The 20,006-nt window shown below is 34.0% G+C and overlaps 2 protein-coding genes across 3 annotated transcripts; both read right to left on the minus strand.

The window, feature by feature from the left end:
- Positions 1-1,101: 1,101 nt before the first annotated feature.
- On the minus strand, positions 1,102-3,816 carry LOC116194270 (protein DMR6-LIKE OXYGENASE 2-like). Of its 2 annotated transcripts, XM_031523044.1 has the most exons (5): positions 3,492-3,816; positions 2,805-3,040; positions 2,216-2,354; positions 2,027-2,125; positions 1,102-1,586 (listed from the first exon to the last, which is right to left on the minus strand). In XM_031523044.1, exons 1-5 carry the CDS (start codon positions 3,741-3,743, stop codon positions 1,341-1,343), a joined length of 972 nt encoding a protein of 323 aa, XP_031378904.1. In that variant the 5' UTR covers positions 3,744-3,816; the 3' UTR covers positions 1,102-1,340. The 2 variants fall into 2 exon arrangements, with proteins under 2 accessions (XP_031378904.1, XP_031378903.1); XM_031523043.1 differs by having other exon boundaries at positions 2,027-2,354.
- Positions 3,817-6,764: 2,948 nt separating this feature from the next.
- On the minus strand, positions 6,765-17,293 carry LOC116193872 (protein DMR6-LIKE OXYGENASE 1-like). Its single transcript, XM_031522616.1, has 4 exons — positions 16,956-17,293; positions 16,385-16,620; positions 9,717-10,044; positions 6,765-7,146 (listed from the first exon to the last, which is right to left on the minus strand). Exons 1-4 carry the CDS (start codon positions 17,208-17,210, stop codon positions 6,886-6,888), a joined length of 1,080 nt encoding a protein of 359 aa, XP_031378476.1. The 5' UTR covers positions 17,211-17,293; the 3' UTR covers positions 6,765-6,885.
- Positions 17,294-20,006: the final 2,713 nt, after the last annotated feature.

Consider the following 20,006-nt stretch of genomic DNA (forward strand, 5'->3'; position numbering starts at 1 on the left):
AACTTTCAGAAGACGTGTTTTGAATGGGGAAAAAAACTTTCAGAAAATGTGCAAGTTCAACTTCTATTATTAAGAAGCACACTGCAAGATTATTAACATTTATGAAGGTACTTAATATTGGTGGTATCATGGCACAGTGTAGGGTCTAAAGTTCACGAAAGCACTTCACGGATAGGACTAAGTAGATGCTTGAGCAAGAGTTAATTTCAAATAATAGGTTACGATTACTTCGCATTTTCACCCAAAAAAAAAATGTACAATTCGTTTATCAACTTATACAATGTGTGGGGTAGCTTCATAAAAAGTGAAGATAACACCACCCTTTCAGAAAAGCTATCGATACAGAGACAAGGAATGTCATTTATATATCAAGGCGGTAAGGATTAATTTGATTAACAAACGCTTTTTAATGATAAGTATCATAAAAGTAAATCAACAAAGGATGTAGCGCTATAACACATGCTCTCACCTGATAAATAAAAGGTTTCAGGTTCGATGCTCGCGGTTGGACTATCCGTATTATTTTATTAGCTATTTAGATTTTTATTTCTTTGTATTAGTCTCATGAATCTCTCTTGTAATTGAAAAAAAAATCATGATATTTAGTTCCAGTATCACCTTGCTGAAATTCACACTAGGCGTATATCATCAACTTATTGATATTGCGAACCTCGAGGATCTCGACTTAATTATGTTCGCTAGCCTATTAACATTGTATAGTCCGGACGTAGTCCATGTTCTTCATTCCAGCATAAGCTGCAGGGTGAATTCCACTACATAGCATCTCACAGTTGGGATTTCCTCCTTCGGTTCAACTATTGATCAACGGTATATGCTCCGACCCATGTGCAGCAAAAGAAGTGGTTTCGTCTCACTTTTGTACTTTCAGTTTTGCTCATCTTAAATATATCGAAGAAAAAGATTAAAAAAAAATAATGCTGCAAATAAGGCTAATCACGTCATTTCAACGGAGGAAGTTGCAAAACATCAACTTTATTGTGAGATGTATATACTAAACTTTTGAAATTCTTTCATGCAATTTGGAAATTGAAACGCATATATTGATTTTGGAATCATTTCTATCATAGATGAGTAGAAAGCTGATATGAAAGGCTCCCGATATTAAGATTAACAAATAGCCTATTTCAAGGCAACCAACAATTCCAACTAAGATATCATAAATTTAGTCTTAATATTCCGGTTCGACTTTTGAAATCTACATCGCATGCATCATCAACTCATTAGTAATTTCGCAAATCTAAAGGACCACAATATAATCACTTCATAGGACAGGGTCCATACTTTAGCTAAATAAAGAAAACTCTTTAAGATAATTCAGGTCATATCTTTAAAAGATCTAGACGGGTTTTTCCACGGAGCTTGCTCTTATGTTGAATCTCGAGGTAATCCTTGTATTTCATCCCTGTATAATTTGCCCGGGGGCATCCATTCTCAAGCAGCTCGGCAGCAGGGCTAACGACCGTGTCCAATGATGGCCCGTGTGGCATAGCGATCGAAATTCTTGTAGATTTGTTGTTCACAACTGCACGGTGAACAACGCTCTTGTACTTCCCATTCGTCAAAACCTTGCAAAAGATCAGGGATATTCATGTGTAAGTGCTACCGAATTACAACGAGAAAAAGGGCAGAAGAATGAGCAATTATGATGAGAACAACAATTTTAGCTTAGTTTTTTTGTATATGTTCCCTCAATTTTCAAGAAAATATTCAAAACTACTTTCCCTTCCAAATCTTTGAGCTTTGTAAAAATTAAAATCATTTCCGTATTGGTTTAAAAATACGCTGTTTCTATACTTTACGATTTTCCTCTTCCACTTTTTCTAATTTTCAAATAATAATTTGTGTGATAATTTGCATACAGTATTCTGTAAATTGCAGGAGATGTACGCAAAATTTATCCCTAGCAACTGACCAAAATGTACCAACGAGTCAGAGCCTTGAAGCCGGAAAACAAAGAAAAGGAAGAAAAAAGAGAACTTGCATTTTGGAATCGGAAAACAATTACCTCAAGGTGATCTCCGATGTTGACAAACAAAGCACCCGAAATAATATTTGCATCGACCCACTTGCCCTTGTGTTGAACTTGAAGCCCATTGACCGCATTCTGCATGAGCACAGTTAATAGGCCGTGGTCAGTGTGAGGAGGCAAGCCCATCGCGAGCTCAGGCTGTGGACAAGGGGGGTATAGATTTACGCCGAACAACTGTAGGCTCGATTCAAGATCCATAGCTCTGTCTATATAACAAGAGTCCAGCCCCAAGCTCTCCGATATTCCTCCAAGTAGATCCCTCACCACTCGTCGGACCGCTTTAGTGAACTCAGCTAGCACTTCACTGCAGAGAGAACATTTCTTGTAAAGAAACTTTCTTTCTTGACCAATGGAAAATAAAGAACTCTTCCGCTAACTAGAGAGAACGCACATTTGGGGAAGGTTGAAATTGTTATAATTAATCAGATTATAGAATCGAACACACGTTGAATTTTTATTTTAGTTACCAAATATAATCGTGGTTCTATGCGAGTATATAGGAGTTAAGCTTTTTTCAGTCAAATTGACTCGCGAGAGGAAGTATAAGATTTACTCCTCAATGAGGCCGGCAGCTCATATGCTTGAACATGGATTTATTTGAAACCATGGACTTTAGGGTGCATGTTTCTATGGGCCAGAGGGAATAGACTCCACGATATCAAAAAGAAAACATGAAATATAAAGATTCTAAGAGTTAAGATCGAGATTTTTTACGTCCTTTAGTACAGTATAGAAGAGCAAAGAATTGCAATACCTGAACCCTGAAGGTTTGGTTGGAGAGTGAAACTCTGGGTGAACTAAGACCCTAAGATAATCCCTCCAGAAAAAAACTTCCGTGACGGAAGCATCTACGCTGGTGCCATAACTGATCGGGTCCAATGTGTGCTTCCCTTCGTATTGCCTCTTCTCCTCCTGCTCCAGATCGAAGAACTGACTGCAGCTATCTATCATTTTGTTCATCAGGCCCTCATCGATCCCATGGTTGATCACCTATATAATAAATTCGCACACACCATATAATTGGTCCGGCTCATTAATCTTGTACGATTCCATCACTCTCTATGCAAGCATAAAGACATTTGCCCTAAACAGAAAATAGTAATTATGACTTTGGTAGTTGTAGCTCTCTTCCTAGTTCTACACTATAAGTATAAAGGCAGTACGTTTTTACAAAGTGCAAATCTCGTTACTCCGCTTGCGGCAGTTAAGAATATAACTTTTCACCCCGTAGCCTCGACTAAGCCAACAATCGGACAAGCCAAATTCCAGCCTATAGGCTGAGGAAACCGTAGTCTCTCATTCACAAATATATACATAATATGTCAATAATTAAAAGATAGAGACAAAGTCCACCAGAAATGGCAAAGTGATCCGGTATTGGCAGCAAGAATTAATTCATGCATCAAATACTGTACGTAAAGTATTTCACCAAAAATAGTACCATGAAGTAGCCCTTTTCTTGGCATGAGTTTCCAAGGTCTTGCATGACTGCCGAGCGTTGATCATGAGCGCCCGAGGTCAGAAGGGATAAATCAATGATGGGGATCGGGTCTTCATCTTCCCCGGCTCCATCACCAGAAATCTTCTGGTCGACGGATCTGGAGAGAGTCTGGAAGGCGTACATGGGCGGAATGTGGGTAAGGTTTGGGTTTTCCGCTACGGTTTTGACGGACCTCACGTTGAGCGCGGCCATTATGAAATCGAATATGGAGAAGGAATATATAGAAGTGAAGGAGCAGAATGCGATAATTACAAAGCAAGAGGGAGTGTGGCTTTTATAGGAGAAACACAAATACATACCACAAATATGAAAAGAAACGCGTCAAAGATTTACTTATATTTGTATACACAAATTCAAATCAGTAGTTCACCGGCCAATTGGTGACAACTGATGAAAGCGAGAGCTGCATTTTGCGTGCGGGGGCGTGCCGGTGCCATTGCAATGAAGTACCGTATAGAGAGTACGTCCAAAAATATTGTTCGACAATGTTTGTGTGACTTATAATGGAAAAAAAAAGCTAATAAAAAAGTACGAGAAGTCCACATTAACGAGAACTAAACACAAAATCTCTCTATTATTATCACTTTCTACGATTGAAAGCTTGTGCTACTGAGTCACCACATCGTTTGTTTGAAATTGGTCTAAATTTTCACTTTTTACCTACATATATCAAAGCCTTGTAGAGAGAGCGGTCACACACCTCTAAAGAAATTTTTTGTGTATTTCCTTTAAATAGGGTCAGCCTTCACAGAGAAATATGGCTGTTACGTAAGTGATTACGTAATGAAATAATCTTTAACTATCAGCCCGAAGAGAATCTCGTATATCGGATGACATCGTGTCACAAGACATAACAGATAATTAATTTTTTTTAAAAAATTATTACAAATTTTATATCATTTATGTCGTTATGTTTAACAATTATTGACTTATGATACACGCGGCATGTTTAACAACTATTAACTTATGATACACGTTGTATGATATAACTTGTTACATCAAAGACCTTCTCGTCAGCCCGTGGTTTTGCCTCCACATTTTAAGGATATTTTTTCACCTAAAATATGTGTATTAATTGAAGGAAGTCGCTTCAGAATAGGACAGAGCCACGATTTCAAATACACAGTGAAAAGTAATAGCCACCCTTTTAATGTGAAACAAGATGGGCCGTCATTCACGCTGTGACTATGGTTATGGTCCACCTTCATCGTCAATGAGAGGTATCGAAAAAATATAACTATCTAAAAAAGAGGAATATAAATATAATACAATAAAATAAAATCTTAATAACTAATAAAAGAGGATAGATAATTTCATAATAAGTATCGAATATGAAATATCTCGATTATGAAACGAAAGCGTGCGTTTCGATGAAATAAAATGTCACAATCATAACAGATAAAGATTCTACAACCAAATTAATTTTTTTCCAAAAATAAACTTAATTTAATAATACTTTTCCCTCAATTAAATAATACAATCATTACTTTTAATGTTTTTCTTCAAATTCTCTCGTATTTTTCTTATCTATTAGTACAATTAATTTTTTAATGTTAAATTTTCTCAACTATTTAACATTTTTTTCTCAATTTTAACACTTTTTCTCAATTTAACAATACAATCATTACTTTTTATCTTCTTTTTCAAATTCTCTTACATACTTTTCCCAACTACTTTTATTTTCATCTCCTCAAATCAAATTAAATCAAACTTAACTTCGTTACTAAACGTTATGTTGATATTTGCAAATTACAGTAGTAAAACCCATGTCTTATATGTATAAATAATAATCTATTATAATTACTAAACAAAATAATCTCAGAAACAATCATCCCGAGATTTAAGAACATGGTACTGGCACCGTTAGGTTAAAGGTCGATCCAGCAGAGCCATTTTCTGTTGAGAGAGGTGGGTCATTTCACTTTAGACACTTACCAGAACACTCGACTCGTAGACTATATAATCTCGTAGAACTTTTACCCTATCAATCTGTTGTTATAAGTTATCTCAATCAAATAACAACCTCCAGCCATTCTCCAGAACATGGTTGCGATATTTGATAATCTCATAGACAAACTTTATCCTCCCTCTCCCCCCCCCCCCCACGCAAAACAGGGAATTGCAAAAGCATAAGATGTAACCACCAATCAGACATCAAATTCTCTTCTAATATCCTCACAATACGCTGGGCATAAACAATTTAAAAGGTCCCAAAATTTCTCCATTGCTGCCAGCTGCAAAGACAAGAAACATGTCGCATTTTTTTTAGCAACGCTGGTATAATTTAATTTTGTCGGTTCATCTATACTAACCATAAAGGGCAGAACAAATTCATTGATCTCACACAAGAATATATCACTGGACTAGAGAGAAGTTGGCGGTAATTTAGTTAACTTACATCTCCTTTTACCTCCGTTTTAGCAATACATTCTGCATTTCTCTCTCGAAGCCCCCCATCTTTTCTTTGTTTATCTCTCCTCTCTCTCATTTTGGCCGATCCCTTTCCAGCACGCAAATAATTTTCAATTGGAGACTTAATATATATGGAAAATATACATGCTTTCACTCTCTAACTAATTCGTCCAAATCATAAGCAAACTCTAGTTCAGAGTAGTAGCGGGCAAACTCTGTAATTTGGAAATATAACCGAATCAAAAGAGAGTACACAATCTATTGAAAAAGCTCGATAATTAAAAAAAAAAGACGTAATACAGTGGCACACGCTCTCGCTTGGTAATTAAGAAATTCCAAATTATATGCTCAGTGGACTATCTGCATCCGTTTATTAGCTGTTATGATTTCTATTTCATAGTATAAGATCCATGCTCTTCCTTATAATCGAAGGAAAAAACAAGAAAAAAATAAAATAAAATAAAATAAGCTCAATAATTAAAATTTTGTGTACAATCGTGTGTAAGGTGGGCCCACAAGCTTTTTATGATGAAGATATAATGCAGTGCTTGTTGCAGGGCCTTGTACTCAGTGTGAGGCCTTGGCGAAGTTAGGCCTTCTACTCAGCGTTATCTCAGTTCGTAATAAAAATCAATTGTTTGTCCTTACATAGCTTTCTTTGTCGGTATATTTTAGACGATGATAAATGAGTGTAAGGATTATATATATATATATATACACACACACACACACACTAAATTTTGAAATTTTATCTTGCATTTTGGAAATTGAATGGAAAGCTGATATGAAAGGTTACCGATATTAAGATAAAGGGCCTTTTTCAATGCAACGAAGAATTCAAAGTCCATAATAAAAGATCCAAACGGGTCATATCGTAGCAAGATAAACTCCATATACTTTAGCAAGATTTTGAAAAAAAAAATTACGATAATTCAGGTTTTATCTTTAAAAGATCCAGACGAGTTTTTCCGCGAAGCGTGCTCCTATGTTGAATCTCGAGGTAATCCTTGTATTTCATCCCTGTATAATTTGCTCGGTGGCATCCATTCTCAAGCAACTCCGGGGCGGGGCTAACAACCGTGTCCAACGATGGCCCGTGTGGCATAGCAATCGAAATTCTTGTTGATTTGTTGTTCACTTGCACTCGGTGTACCACGCTCTTGTACTTCCCATTGGTCAAAACCTTGCAAAAAGTCATGAATTTTAATGTGCATGTGCTACCAAGCCACAACAAGAAACATAAGTTTTTGCTTGCAAAATAATTTATTACCTACCAAATAATTAACTTTAGTTGTTAGAAAAACATCTTTTAAGAACTAAAATCATTTTTCAATAGTACATATATTTAGTTATCAAGCCCTATAGATATGAGAGTTGTGGCGACTGATGTGCAACTAAATTATCTTAGCTGTTATAGGTTTTATCAGCCACATTTGCTTTTTAGCAAGTGAATCACTTATTGCTTAAGAGTTTATGAGTTGTGAGAAAATAACCCCACTTACATTCCAATATTTAAGCACTTCCTCAATTTTATCTATCCTTTAAGATTTTTTAAATGATGTCAATCTCGGAAATCGTCATCCCAAAAGGCAATTATATATTTAAAAAAGACAAAATTAAGTATTAACTAGAATTATTGGGCTAATTATTTATTTTTCTCTTAGGAGAATTTAAATATGCAAATATAAAACATAATCGGTAATATTGTGAATAGAGAAATAATCGAAAATGATATTTACATATGTTGACTTATGTATGAAATGCTAAGAGAGAATGAGAAAACCTTTTTAATTATTTTAATTTATTACAATGTTAATCAGAAAAACTTACAGTATGCTTTTAATGATTTTCATCTTTTATTGTATAAGAACACATAATTCCAAAGACTAATATGGCGCCAACCTATAAAGGAAGACATTCTTCTTATTATCCTGAAAAAATTCTCCCATTATCAAGTTAAATTGTCGCGTGATCCTGATCTAAAGAATGACTTCCACTCTTAACATGACAAAATTTAAAAAAAAATGTGAAATAAATTTATGAGAAGCAACTAGTTCGAGTTTTAGAAAAGCGTCTCAAGCAAAATATTTTGAGAAGCAAGTGGCTCTAACTTCTATGAAGCATCTCAAACAAATTGTGAAAGAAAGAGGATTCAATCTGGCAATGTAATTATCATTAGAGATTAGTCTTTTCATATTTCATGATGCAGGTCATTTCGATCGGTTTCAAGAAGAAAGGCGGCATCACAATATTGTGTTACTTGCAAATCGTTATTGGTGGTCGCACTAAAGGTCACAAGAGGAGAGGTTCATCCGTCCTTTGTGGCACTTTTTGGCGCATCATCCTAGTTTTAGTATTGTATATAGATATAGATATAGATATATAGATAAAGATTAAGGCTTGATTTGGGAGTGATGTTGCTGAAATATAAGTAATGAAATATAATTGCTGAAAAATAAGTGTCGATTTTAAAATAAGCAAAAGCATATTTTATGAGCACATATTAACTTGCTAGAGAAAATCACATTTGTAACCGTAATTTCAACCCAAACCATGGTTTCAAAACTCTCACCAAATACTAAATCTGCTTACGATTATAAGAAAAAAAATGATTATGGAATATCTCACTGCACTCCCAAATGAATTTTAACTAAGATACTGGAAGCTGGTCTAGTTCTGCTCCATGCGCCAAATCACCTGAACCGAACCACATTAATAATGACTTTTTGACCTACATATTTCAATTGATCATCAATTTAACTAACTTATTTTATTTGTGACACTTTTTTTTCGTTCATAAAGCTACACCGGCCTATTGGCTGAGGCTAATAATTACTTAGGCATTGACTTGACTTGGCCAAGAGATGTTTTGAATTTCGATCACGTGCACTGCAAGTAAAATTTGTCATTTGAAGTTACCAAGCCTCTTAAGGTATATTATATTGTGATCATAAATTCTTAACTAAAATAAGGAAAAATCAAATTGAGTTTAACGAGATATATTATTTAGTATAGATTTTTCGAAAATGTAAATCTTTTGTTAGTAATCAAGAGTTCATAATTTTTACACATAAATAATTTTATGATTAGTTTCAATCATACTCTGTATTAGTTAATATATTCTAAACTAATATAATTATCATAAAATACTATGTAACTAATATGATAAGCTAAAAGATTGACATAAAACTTTTTGGGCCCGCCGCGTTGCGTGGGATGCTTTCTAGTGGGCAATTATAACAAGAAAACATTTAAGCTTAATTAACTTTTCAAATATGTTCCCAATTTTCAAGGAAAAAAAACTACTTTCCCTTCCATTTCTTTGAGCTTTGCTCAATTTTTCGTAGGTAAAACCATTTTTGTACTCTTTTTTCTTAAGGGAGACATACTACCTATTATAAGAACAAAATTATCAAAGCTAAATAAAAGAAGTATGGAAGTCCAGTGACGTGAATTGAACCCGAGACATCATAGTTTCATATGGCGACTTATGCATTGCACCAAATCCCGTTCTCTTTTATACTGGTTTAAAAAGATGTTTTTCTATAGTTTTCAATTTCCCTCTTCTACCTCCCTTATTTTCAGATAACATTTTGTGGGATAATTTGTATGTGCTATTTTACTAAATTACAGGAGGTTTACGCGGAACTTATCCATAACAACCGTCCAAATCGTACCAATGAGTCGGCGCCTTGCAGAGAGCAATTGGAAGAGGTAAAAAAAAATTGCATCTCGTATTAGGAAAGCAATTACCTCAAGGTGATCACCGACGTGGACAAATAAAACACCCGGAATAATATTTGTATTGACCCACATGCCCTTGTGCTGAAGTTGAAGCCCATTGACCCCATTATGTACGAGCACGGTTAACAGGCCGTGGTCCGTGTGAGGGGGCAATCCCATTGCAAGCTCGGGCTGTGGACAAGGTGGGTATAGATTTGCGCCAAGGAGCTGTAGGCTCAAGTCAAGGTTCATAGCTCTCTCTATATAAGAAGAGTCCAGCCCCAAGCTCTCTGATATTCCTCCAAGTAGATCCCTCGCCACTCGTCGGACGGCTTTAGTGAACTCAGCTAGCACTTCACTGCAGAGAAAGTTGCGTTTGGCTGAAAGAGCGGAGAGATTTGATCTCAAGGATAACAACTGACTAAAGGGGCAAAGGAAAAAAAGAAAAAAGAAAAAAGAAACTCTCTCCAACTAGAGAGAACACACTTTCAGATTAATGAAACATTATATGGTTATCCTAATTAGGATCAATTCTAGACTAGAATCATAAAATGGTAAGATTTTTACAACTCACGTAATATAGGTCTTGAAAGTACGTGTGATCTTATACCTAGTGCATGTCAACTCTTCTTACACTTTTATTAGGCATAAGGCGTAGCCATAAGTGTACATAGGAACTTGGAGAAAGTAATATCAAAATGCTTAAACAGGCCTTATATTATTTTAAGTATTCAAACTCAATAGAAATTTTTTTGTTCAATCAAACATGTATATAATCTTTTATTTGTGACTAGGTTTTTTGGCACGTGTATTATTACACGGTGCTTTTATGGGACTTTACCAAAAATATATTTGCATTCATTTAATTCAAACTTAATTCTTTTTAATTAAATTTTAGAAATTTCGTAAAAGAATATTTCTTTTGGTATAGTATATAACATCTACTAATTATATCCAAATATCTTAAGGAATATAAGTAATTCACGTATTGCTATTACTATTATAATGAAGAAGGGAAGTAGCTGGGTAACTTTTTCAAAATTATCATTTCTCCGATCCCAAATTCTATGGTGCATCTTTTGGATTTTTCCGCACCATACAAAACTAATCACGGCCTTTAGATCCCCCTCAATCTAATCTGGATTGTCCATATTTATAAGTTTTAAAATTTTACAAATACCCCCAAAAAAATTAGGATCAGCTCCCTTTATTATATAAAATGTTATTTTCATCCACAATTTTTTTCGTCAATTCACAATCCGAAGGATAAGTTCTGATCTCTTGAAGCTTCCGTGATCCATACATATATATTAGGGATGAGTAGATCCAAGTATACTTTTAATTTGTTTTGAGCTGAGTTATTCGAGAACTTCATCGGATCAAAGAATTTGGAGAAGAAGGAAGGCACTTAAACAGCTCTCACATCAAGCCAAGGTACAAGGAAGGAACAAGGAACACTTAAAACTGAGCCTTAATCTGATGTTCAATTCAAAAAAATTCTTATTCGATTATCCGTCACCTTATATCTTAACTAATAATCTTCTAATTAGTTCTCACTTATAACTTACAAGGGACGAGTATGATTTGTGACGACTATAGGGAATGCACGTTTTGCCTTTGATAACGTATCTCAGCAACTAATTAACCTAAGCAAGTCTTCAGAACAAGTAAGATTGTTATATCTCTTACCTCGGATTCGACCTTTTCAGGTCGCGTCAAGTTAGATTGCAAAATTTTTGGGGTACCGCGAGTTCTTAATTACCTAGATAGGGTTGATCATATATAAGAACAAATTATGTCTCTATCGAACAATTTCGCAAGTTGATGGACGGGGACTGTCGAAAATTATCATCAGTATGGATGGCTGGGCCCTACAATCATTATATATATAAGACTATATGGTATACCATTTTATACATCCATATCTATGTATACAATGCATAACTACTCATACAGATCATGTGTACTGTATAACACATAGACATCAAGAAACTAGAAAACCTGTTGCGAGCTTCATTATCTTATGAGTCTATTCGAGCCAAATCCAAGTTTTTTTTTTTTTTTGATAAATAGCCAAATCCGAGTTTAACTGATCAGTATGGAAATGGAGGATTTCCCTCTCGGTGAGTTAGCTGTCGCCCGCTAACTATAAGTCACCATTCTAATCCATATATATCACACACAAATTAAAATCAGACTAATTTGCAACACCATAGAAGGTTCGTGGGAGGAAAATAGAAAACTAAAGAATGAAAATACTTATAAAAATTATGTATCATGGATGGTTCATATTAAATGGAGGGGATATAATGACTCATATTAGTTTTGTATTATATGAAAGATTTAAAATTCGCACCGAAGAAGCAGCCTTCTCCTATTTTGTAAATAATTAGTAACTATAAGTTTTGGGGATAATTTTGTAATTATCATATTTATGCATATATTTTGACGATATGTTTAAAGTAAAATATTTCCCGTCTAAATATATTTATGCATATATATTAAAATTATTGACCATTTTTATTTATTAATATATATATATATGCATTTACTAATTCAATCCTATTTGATCTTAATTGTATAATATTTAGAATTAAGTAGCTATTTGTTACAATGTGTTCAAGTTTATACATAGATTTTATTAGTACATTTACCCGTTTAACCCAATATTATTTCAAAATTTGTCTTTCTAATCCTATCTAAATGTATTGTAGAGAACTGTATATATATGTATATGTACATATTTTATGTTCATTTTAATTTATTTACTTAGAAAAAAACATTTTATTTTATCTTGAAGTTCGGATGGATGTTTCAAAAAAAAAATTGATATGGGGAACCGTCACGACAACGAACCTGCACACTCGATAATATCGAGTAGGCTTTAAACGTTCATTCAGTTTAAAGCTTTTCTCTTTTTGGTGCCTTTCCATATCCATCTGTTGTAAGAATACCCTACATTCTTTTTTTGGTAAAATACACTAACCTCCTTCGAGATTTGAGAGCCTCAACCCCATTTGTTAAATAAATATACACTTAACTATATTTGACTTCTTTCACAAAGCCATTATTTTTAAAGGAAACTACCAATTCGGTCCATAACTTTTAATTTTTTTCTTCTTAAGACCATATATTTACTTTTTACTATATAAGACCACCAAATTCGCATAAGGCCATTGCTATATTTAAATTATTTTATTTTAATTTTAAATAAAAAACTAAAAATCAAATAAAAAAAGTTGATCGAATAAAGAAGAGAAAAGCCTTCAATTATGTTATATGGAATGGTGTCCACCGACGACGGGCCACCAAGTGCCCCATAACCATTTGATGAGATTACGCAGTTCAAAAAGTGAAATTGTTATCTGTGGATAAACTTTCTTCACTGTATTGTTGTCCTCCCTAGTGACCTGCCTTCAGCCACTTATTGTCCCTAGCGAGATCTCCAACATCCTACGAAGATGTCTCCCAGGCGGTGGTATACCGATGGCTGGTAGTGACCCATCACTGCCCCTTCCTCTCTTTATTTCCCTCCCTATTCCAAGCTTTCAACTTTTTTTTATTTTTTTATTTTACAAATCAAGAATATTTTAAAAAAGAAGTTAGACATTACATAAACATTTTATGTAAGGTGGCTGCTATTCGATAAAAAAAATGTATATTTTAGAAAGCAAAAACTAATAAATCAATGAAGTTAAGTGCATATTTTTTCAACAAATGGGGTTGAGTGCTATTTTTCAAAATCTGAATGGAAGTGATAGCATTTTACTCGGCTACATTCTTTAACAGCACGGTCGATGATGTCAAGTAGGGTGTCTGGCAGCGAGTGAGAGAGAGACACCAATGCCCACATCTTTTGTCTTTTTCAGTGAAGTAAGGGCCCGTTGGCTCTTGTTTTCTAGAGCTCTTTATTTCGAATATGTGGCAAATTGACAGTAACCTACTCCCATCATTTAAATCGTTATCAGCTTGATCGTGAAGTATATCACAGATGCTAGATAGATTATGTTGTACAGTCGATCCTGCATCTGCTTTCGAGTAGCAAGTTATGCCGCTGCATATTTAAGGCATGAATGATACCAATCTATTTATATATAGTCGTCATTTTTAAAAATGTTGATTTATTTTTCCAATAATTTAAGCATGACTGAATAGAAAAATAAGTGTGAACATACACCAGAAAAAAGTTATACAGGTAAACAAGAAATGACCGCATCGATTGATGAGAGTGCACGAAAGAGACTCGTAGGAAAAGCTCTGTGCTGAAGATAGGGTAAGGTTTACTAAAATTCTTGCTTTATCATGAGGGCAATGGACAATGAGTGGCCTATCATTCTTGCTCTATCATAATGGGATAACTAAGGGACCGACGAGGGAATTCAACTAAGAGGGAGCGAAATCTTTGAAGGGGTAAATACAATGATTTTTTTTTCGAATTAGGAGCAATTATAAGTAATTTCATTAAAAAATTTTAATAATAATTATATTTTCTTAGGACATCGTAATTCTAGGGAGGAGTAACTGTCTCTTAACACCCCTCGATCCATAGCCTTGATAACTAGTCAATTATATTCGCGCATTCCATGGGCCATTAAATTAGATAGATCATGAAAATACTTTAATAATTTATATTCAGTACAACACAAACGAGCTATTGAAATATCATTATATGTCTATGTAGGCCATTTATTTGCGTCTAAAACCTTCAGAGACAGATAAACTAATTGACCATGCTGCTGCTGTTTTTATAGATTTTTAGAGACAAATTTTCCTTTTATTTTTTTCTAACTAGTGCAATTAGAAACAAATGATTTGGCTCTAAAAATAAGCAAAGTATCCCATAAAATTGTTTCCATATACTTTTTAGAATCAAATGTAGTTGCCTCAAGATGCTTTTTATTCCTAGATATAAAGTTCTATAAAACAGTAAATATTTTTATGGACCTAAGTGGCAACTATCAAATCAAACCAACCAACCCAATCCACCAACCCAATTAATTCTACAACAGAGAGATTCGACATCACCTTATCCAATGCACCAATACTCCTTACTTATCTAAATTTGTAACTTTTATTATTTATTTTACTTTAATGATAATATTTATATTCTAAATAAATTATTAGTATTTTATATTTATAAGTTTTTTTAATTAACCTACGAAATAAAAATATTTATTTCAATAAATATTTTGTAATAATTTATCTTTTTAGAGAAAAACTTATGATAGACTGTTATTTGAAATTATGCCAAAAACTTTTTGATATAAATTTTGTAAACAATTTATTGGTCGAGCGGAAAAGCCAAAAAAAATTTTGTGTTCATCGAATTTAAGTTGAGAATAAGAAGAGAGATATGGTGATGAGAAATCAAGAAGAACATGTAAAGCATGACAAGTGAAAATACTTGCATTGAAGAGGAGACTGAATGAAGAATATATACATATATATATATATATGAGAAATGGTTCTTAGAAAAAAAAGATGAAGTGATAAATTAAAAATCCGAATTACACAGTTATTTATTTTTAACTTGTGAAATTTTTATCGTCGAAAAATAATATTTAAAATTTACTTTAGCAACTCAATATTAGTCCCTACACATTGATATACTTTAAGAGTGTATAAATTAGTCTCTATTGCTCATACATTAACCATAATCTTTTTAAGTCAATAATATTTTTTATAATTAATTGTATAAGAGACAAATAATATATTAAATAGAGACGTAATTTTATTTGTTTCTAAAAGTAAGGATTTAAGAGTGTATATATTAGTCTCTATAAATCAAGAGTGTATAAATTAGTCTATATTGCTCATACATTAACCGTACTCTTTTTACGTCAATAATTTTTTTATAATTAATTTTATTGGAGAAAAATAATATATCATATAGAAACACAATTTTATTTGTTTATGTAAGTAAAGATTTAGAGACAAATAACATCACATATAGAGACATATATCTTATTTATTTCTAAAATGAAGATTTAGAAATAAAATAGTTAAATATTTTTAATTTTTGTTTTTATAGATCATTTGTGTTGTAATGATTGTATCAATTTAAGTAATAGGACTTTTGCAATAATCTATGTGTATGCATTAATGAGGGAATGAAATTAGAAAAAAATTTGTAAAAATATTTAGAAAATCAAAAAATCATTAGTGCATGAGACTCCAAGGGATGAACAGCCACAAGCTGAGAGATTACCTAAAAAGCCTACTTAGATGCGTCCCTCTTTACTGTCCTTGAAATGGGTTAAAAATTAACAATAAAGCATATAAACTTTTCGTTTTGACAAAAGAGAAGGAGAAATCTGTTTTTTTTTCTTTTTTTTCTTTTGGGAAATAGAAAGAGAAATCTTTTACTTGGTGAACTCTAGCATAAATTTGAGTTTTTTTTCTATCCACCAAAAAAAAAAGGTTTTACTGTTGTTACCATATATAATGAAGTTGAGAGTAAATAAGAGTTGAGTCGTCAGCCAAGTAGACTCACTAGAGAGCAAGTACAAAATTACTCCTATGAGGCTACCAACACTTAAGGTTGTACACGGGTTTATTTGAATCAATCGATTTATGGGGTGTTTATGGGCTCAGAGAATACAGACTCCTTGACATCAAAAAGAAAACATGAAATATAAGATTCTAATCGAGATTATTTACGGCCATGAGTATAACAAAGGAAGAAAGAATTTTAGTACCTGAACCCTGAAGGTTTGGTTGGAGAATGAAACTCTGGGTGAACTAAGACCCTGAGATAGTCCCTCCAGAACAAGACTTCCGTGACGGAGGCATCGACGCTGGTGCCACAACTGATCGGGTCCAATGTGTGCTTCCCTTTGTATTGCCTCTTCTCCTCCTGCTCCAGATTGAAGAACTCGCTGCAGCTATCTATCATTTTGTTCATCAGGCCCTCATCAATCCCGTGGTTGATCACCTGTAGAAGGAATTCATACACCATATTATTGGTCCGGCTCAATTTTGACTATGACTCAGGTGGTTGTACTTTTCTTCCTAGTTCTACACAATATATATACATATATATATATATATATAAACACAGATTTTACAAACTTCAGTTCTCTTCGCTCTGCTTGCTTCACTCAAGAATATAAATTTTTGCCATGTGACCTGGACTAAACCAATGACCGAATGAGATTAGCCTCAACTAATAGGTTACCATTGGATTAAGGAAATCGTACGTGCATTAGTTAGTTAATTCATGCATCGAACGCTGTGAAGTACTAATTTCACCAGGAAAAAAAAAAGTACCATGAAGCAGCCCCACTCTTGGCATGTATTTCCAAGGTCCAGTACTACTGCTGTACGTTGATCGGGAGTGCCGGAGGTCAGAAGGGATAAATCAATGATGGGGATCGGCTCTTGATCTTCCCCAGCTCCATTACCAGAGACCTTCTGGTCAGTGGTGGTGGCCGAGAGATTCCGGAAGGCGTAGATGGGCGGAATGTGGGTGAGGTTCGGGTTCCCTGCTACGGTTATGACGGGCGGCAGGTTGAGCGTGGCCATTATGAAAGCAATGGAACGAGGAGGAAGATACGTGAACGAGCAAAATGCGATATTATTACTATAAGCAAGAGGGAGTGTAGTTTTATTTTATAGGTGAAACACAAACATATATACGACTAGGTGTGAAAAAGATGTTTACTTTTAATGGGGAGCACAAATTTCAAAATTCAATGAGTAGTAGCTCCACCTCCAATGGGGGCGGGCCGGGTGGCAATGAATAATTCTTACGCATGCACAGAGACTACATGCAAAAATACCATATGTTAATCAACCGCTTAATTTAATCGGTTTGATGTTTATTTTTATTAAGTAAAATGTCGGATTTAAATTTTATGAATTAAAAAAATTCCTAATTTAAAGAGTTTTATTCTTTACATGACCGACTCAGCTTAATCTAAATTAATCGAAATATATTGAACTTTCGAATACGGAATATGCACCGAAAAATACCATTCATCATTTGGGAGATGCTCATGATACTGGGAAAGAAAAGCTAAAGAAATGACACGTAAAGTTCCTTTAGTAATAATTGAAGGCCAAACGTGTTATCGTACCAGCACGCCATCTCTTTCTTGAAGAGATGATGGTCACATCTAAAATGAGAATTTAGTGTGCGATAAATAATCAAAATTTGTGGCTAAATTTGAAAAGGAAAAACAAAAAAGAAGACGAAAAGGTTAAAATAGAAAAATATAAAAGACAATGTGTCCTTGTATATTATTAAAAGGCCTCAATTTGTGGCTAAATTTGAAAAAAAAAAAGAAGAAGAAGAAAATGTTAAAATAGAAAAATATGAAGGACACGTGTCTTTGTATTATTAAAAGCCTCAACAACAGTTTTTAGTATATTATTGGAAAAATGTCAAATTTGATCATCAACCTTTAGCTCTTTTTTTTATCTTAGTCCTAAATCATTTCTTTGGTTGGATTTCGTCCTCAATCTTCTTCGAGCGGTATGAGTTCAGTCCTTCCGTCCATTTTTCCTGATATGTATATTTAAATATTTAATACTTTTTACAACTCATTATGAATAATTAAAATACTTAATACTTAATTAAAATATTATACACTTAAATCGAGAATACTAAAAGCATCTTGCCCCTGTGCTAACGCAAGAAGAGGACATGTTTCATTCCTTTATGGGCTCATCTCAAGGAAGCTTCTACAAGATAAGGTGCATTGTCTTCTTCATACAATTTATTTTTTCATTTACAAGTAAAGTTAATGGGTCTAATATAATTCTTTTTATAATTTAAAATATTACGAGATATCGTACGATATGATAATTTTATTCTTGTGTGATAGATTAGATAATTATCGTAATTCGTGGAATATTTGGGATATTTTCCTTTTCCTTTTGTATGTTGTATATACATGTGGGCCTTCCGCATAAATGAAGTTGAATCTAAACAATCAGAGAGGATAAAACACAATTACAAATGATGTAATATAATGACACACGCTTTCGCCTAATAGAGGTTCCACATCTTATACTTATTGTGGAATTACCCACACTTCATTAGCAATTTAAGAGTTCTATATCATTATACTAAGTTTATGGGTCTAGGGGGAAGGATGTAACGCTGTCGCGCACAATCTTGTCTGGTAAGTAAGAAGGTTTAAATTTGATACGTTGGAACAACCCGTACCTCTTTTTTAACTATTAAAATTTCTATTTATTATTTTCATGAGCTTCCGCTGTTTAAAAAAAAAAAAGAGTTGAATCTTAGCATTGTCAGTTAAATGCACTTTGCTCTGACTTATGAGTGTGAGTTTGGATTTGCTTTCCGACCATCAAAATTTTGTGGAGTATCCTCCAATCTTATTGAAAAATAAGTAAGGTGTCTCCTTAACTAAATTCCAACCAAAATTCCGATTAAAAGATGACACACACCACTCATATGTCATATTAAAAAGAGAAAAGTGATCACTCCATTTATTATTACCTGAAAAACCAAAAAATAATGAACAGAACATGAAAATTGGGAATTAGGGCACGATATCCACCCACTGCCTTCTGCCCCGACCAAGTCGAGCCTAACACCATCTCGGCTGGCGACGCCATCTTCTGCACCATCTCTGCTAGTGACGCATCTCCCCAAGCAAGCCGCAGCGACCCATCTCCCTGGGTGACTATATATATATATATATATATATATATATATATTAAGAACTTTTGGAGCTAACGTAGGGGACTTGGTCCAAGGGGTAAGTGAGCCTTCATGGTCCTTTAAATATTATGAGACGTAGCGCAATCTTTTATCAAAGATAAATCCAAGTTCCAAAGATCGTAGATGGTTCTTGTGTGTGCTGCTTGTCCAATTTTTGATGTTCCATCATTGTTTATCATTTCAATTTGCAAGCAGATGAAACTGTGGCACGAAGAATGTTTAATCATACTCATATCTACACTATTTGCATTTCAACAACTGAACCAGAGCAAATAAATGTCCCATTCACTGTTAGAATTCGTTATATTAGCTATGGATTTTTTGAGGCTTTCTTAAAATATTTGTTGTCTTTGTAAGCAGTCAATGTGAGTGTTCTGCAAAGGTATTTTTATTAAGAACTGTCAGCAGTCTCTGTAAGCAGATTACGGTCGACCTACAACCAGATTTTCCCCAATTTCATGCTCGACAAGGTGCGTCCTCCTTGATTTACAACACAATTTTTCTTTTCGACGAGATTTAGTGGACTTGGGGGTTCTAGAGTGCCTGTGGCGATGACTATGCCAATCCAAATATGCCCGAGAATGGGATGATTGCGCTCTTTGGCATACACATGCATGAAATTAGCG

Source organism: Punica granatum, chromosome 2 (genome assembly GCF_007655135.1).
Source record: "Punica granatum isolate Tunisia-2019 chromosome 2, ASM765513v2, whole genome shotgun sequence".
Classification (NCBI taxonomy): domain Eukaryota; kingdom Viridiplantae; phylum Streptophyta; class Magnoliopsida; order Myrtales; family Lythraceae; genus Punica; species Punica granatum.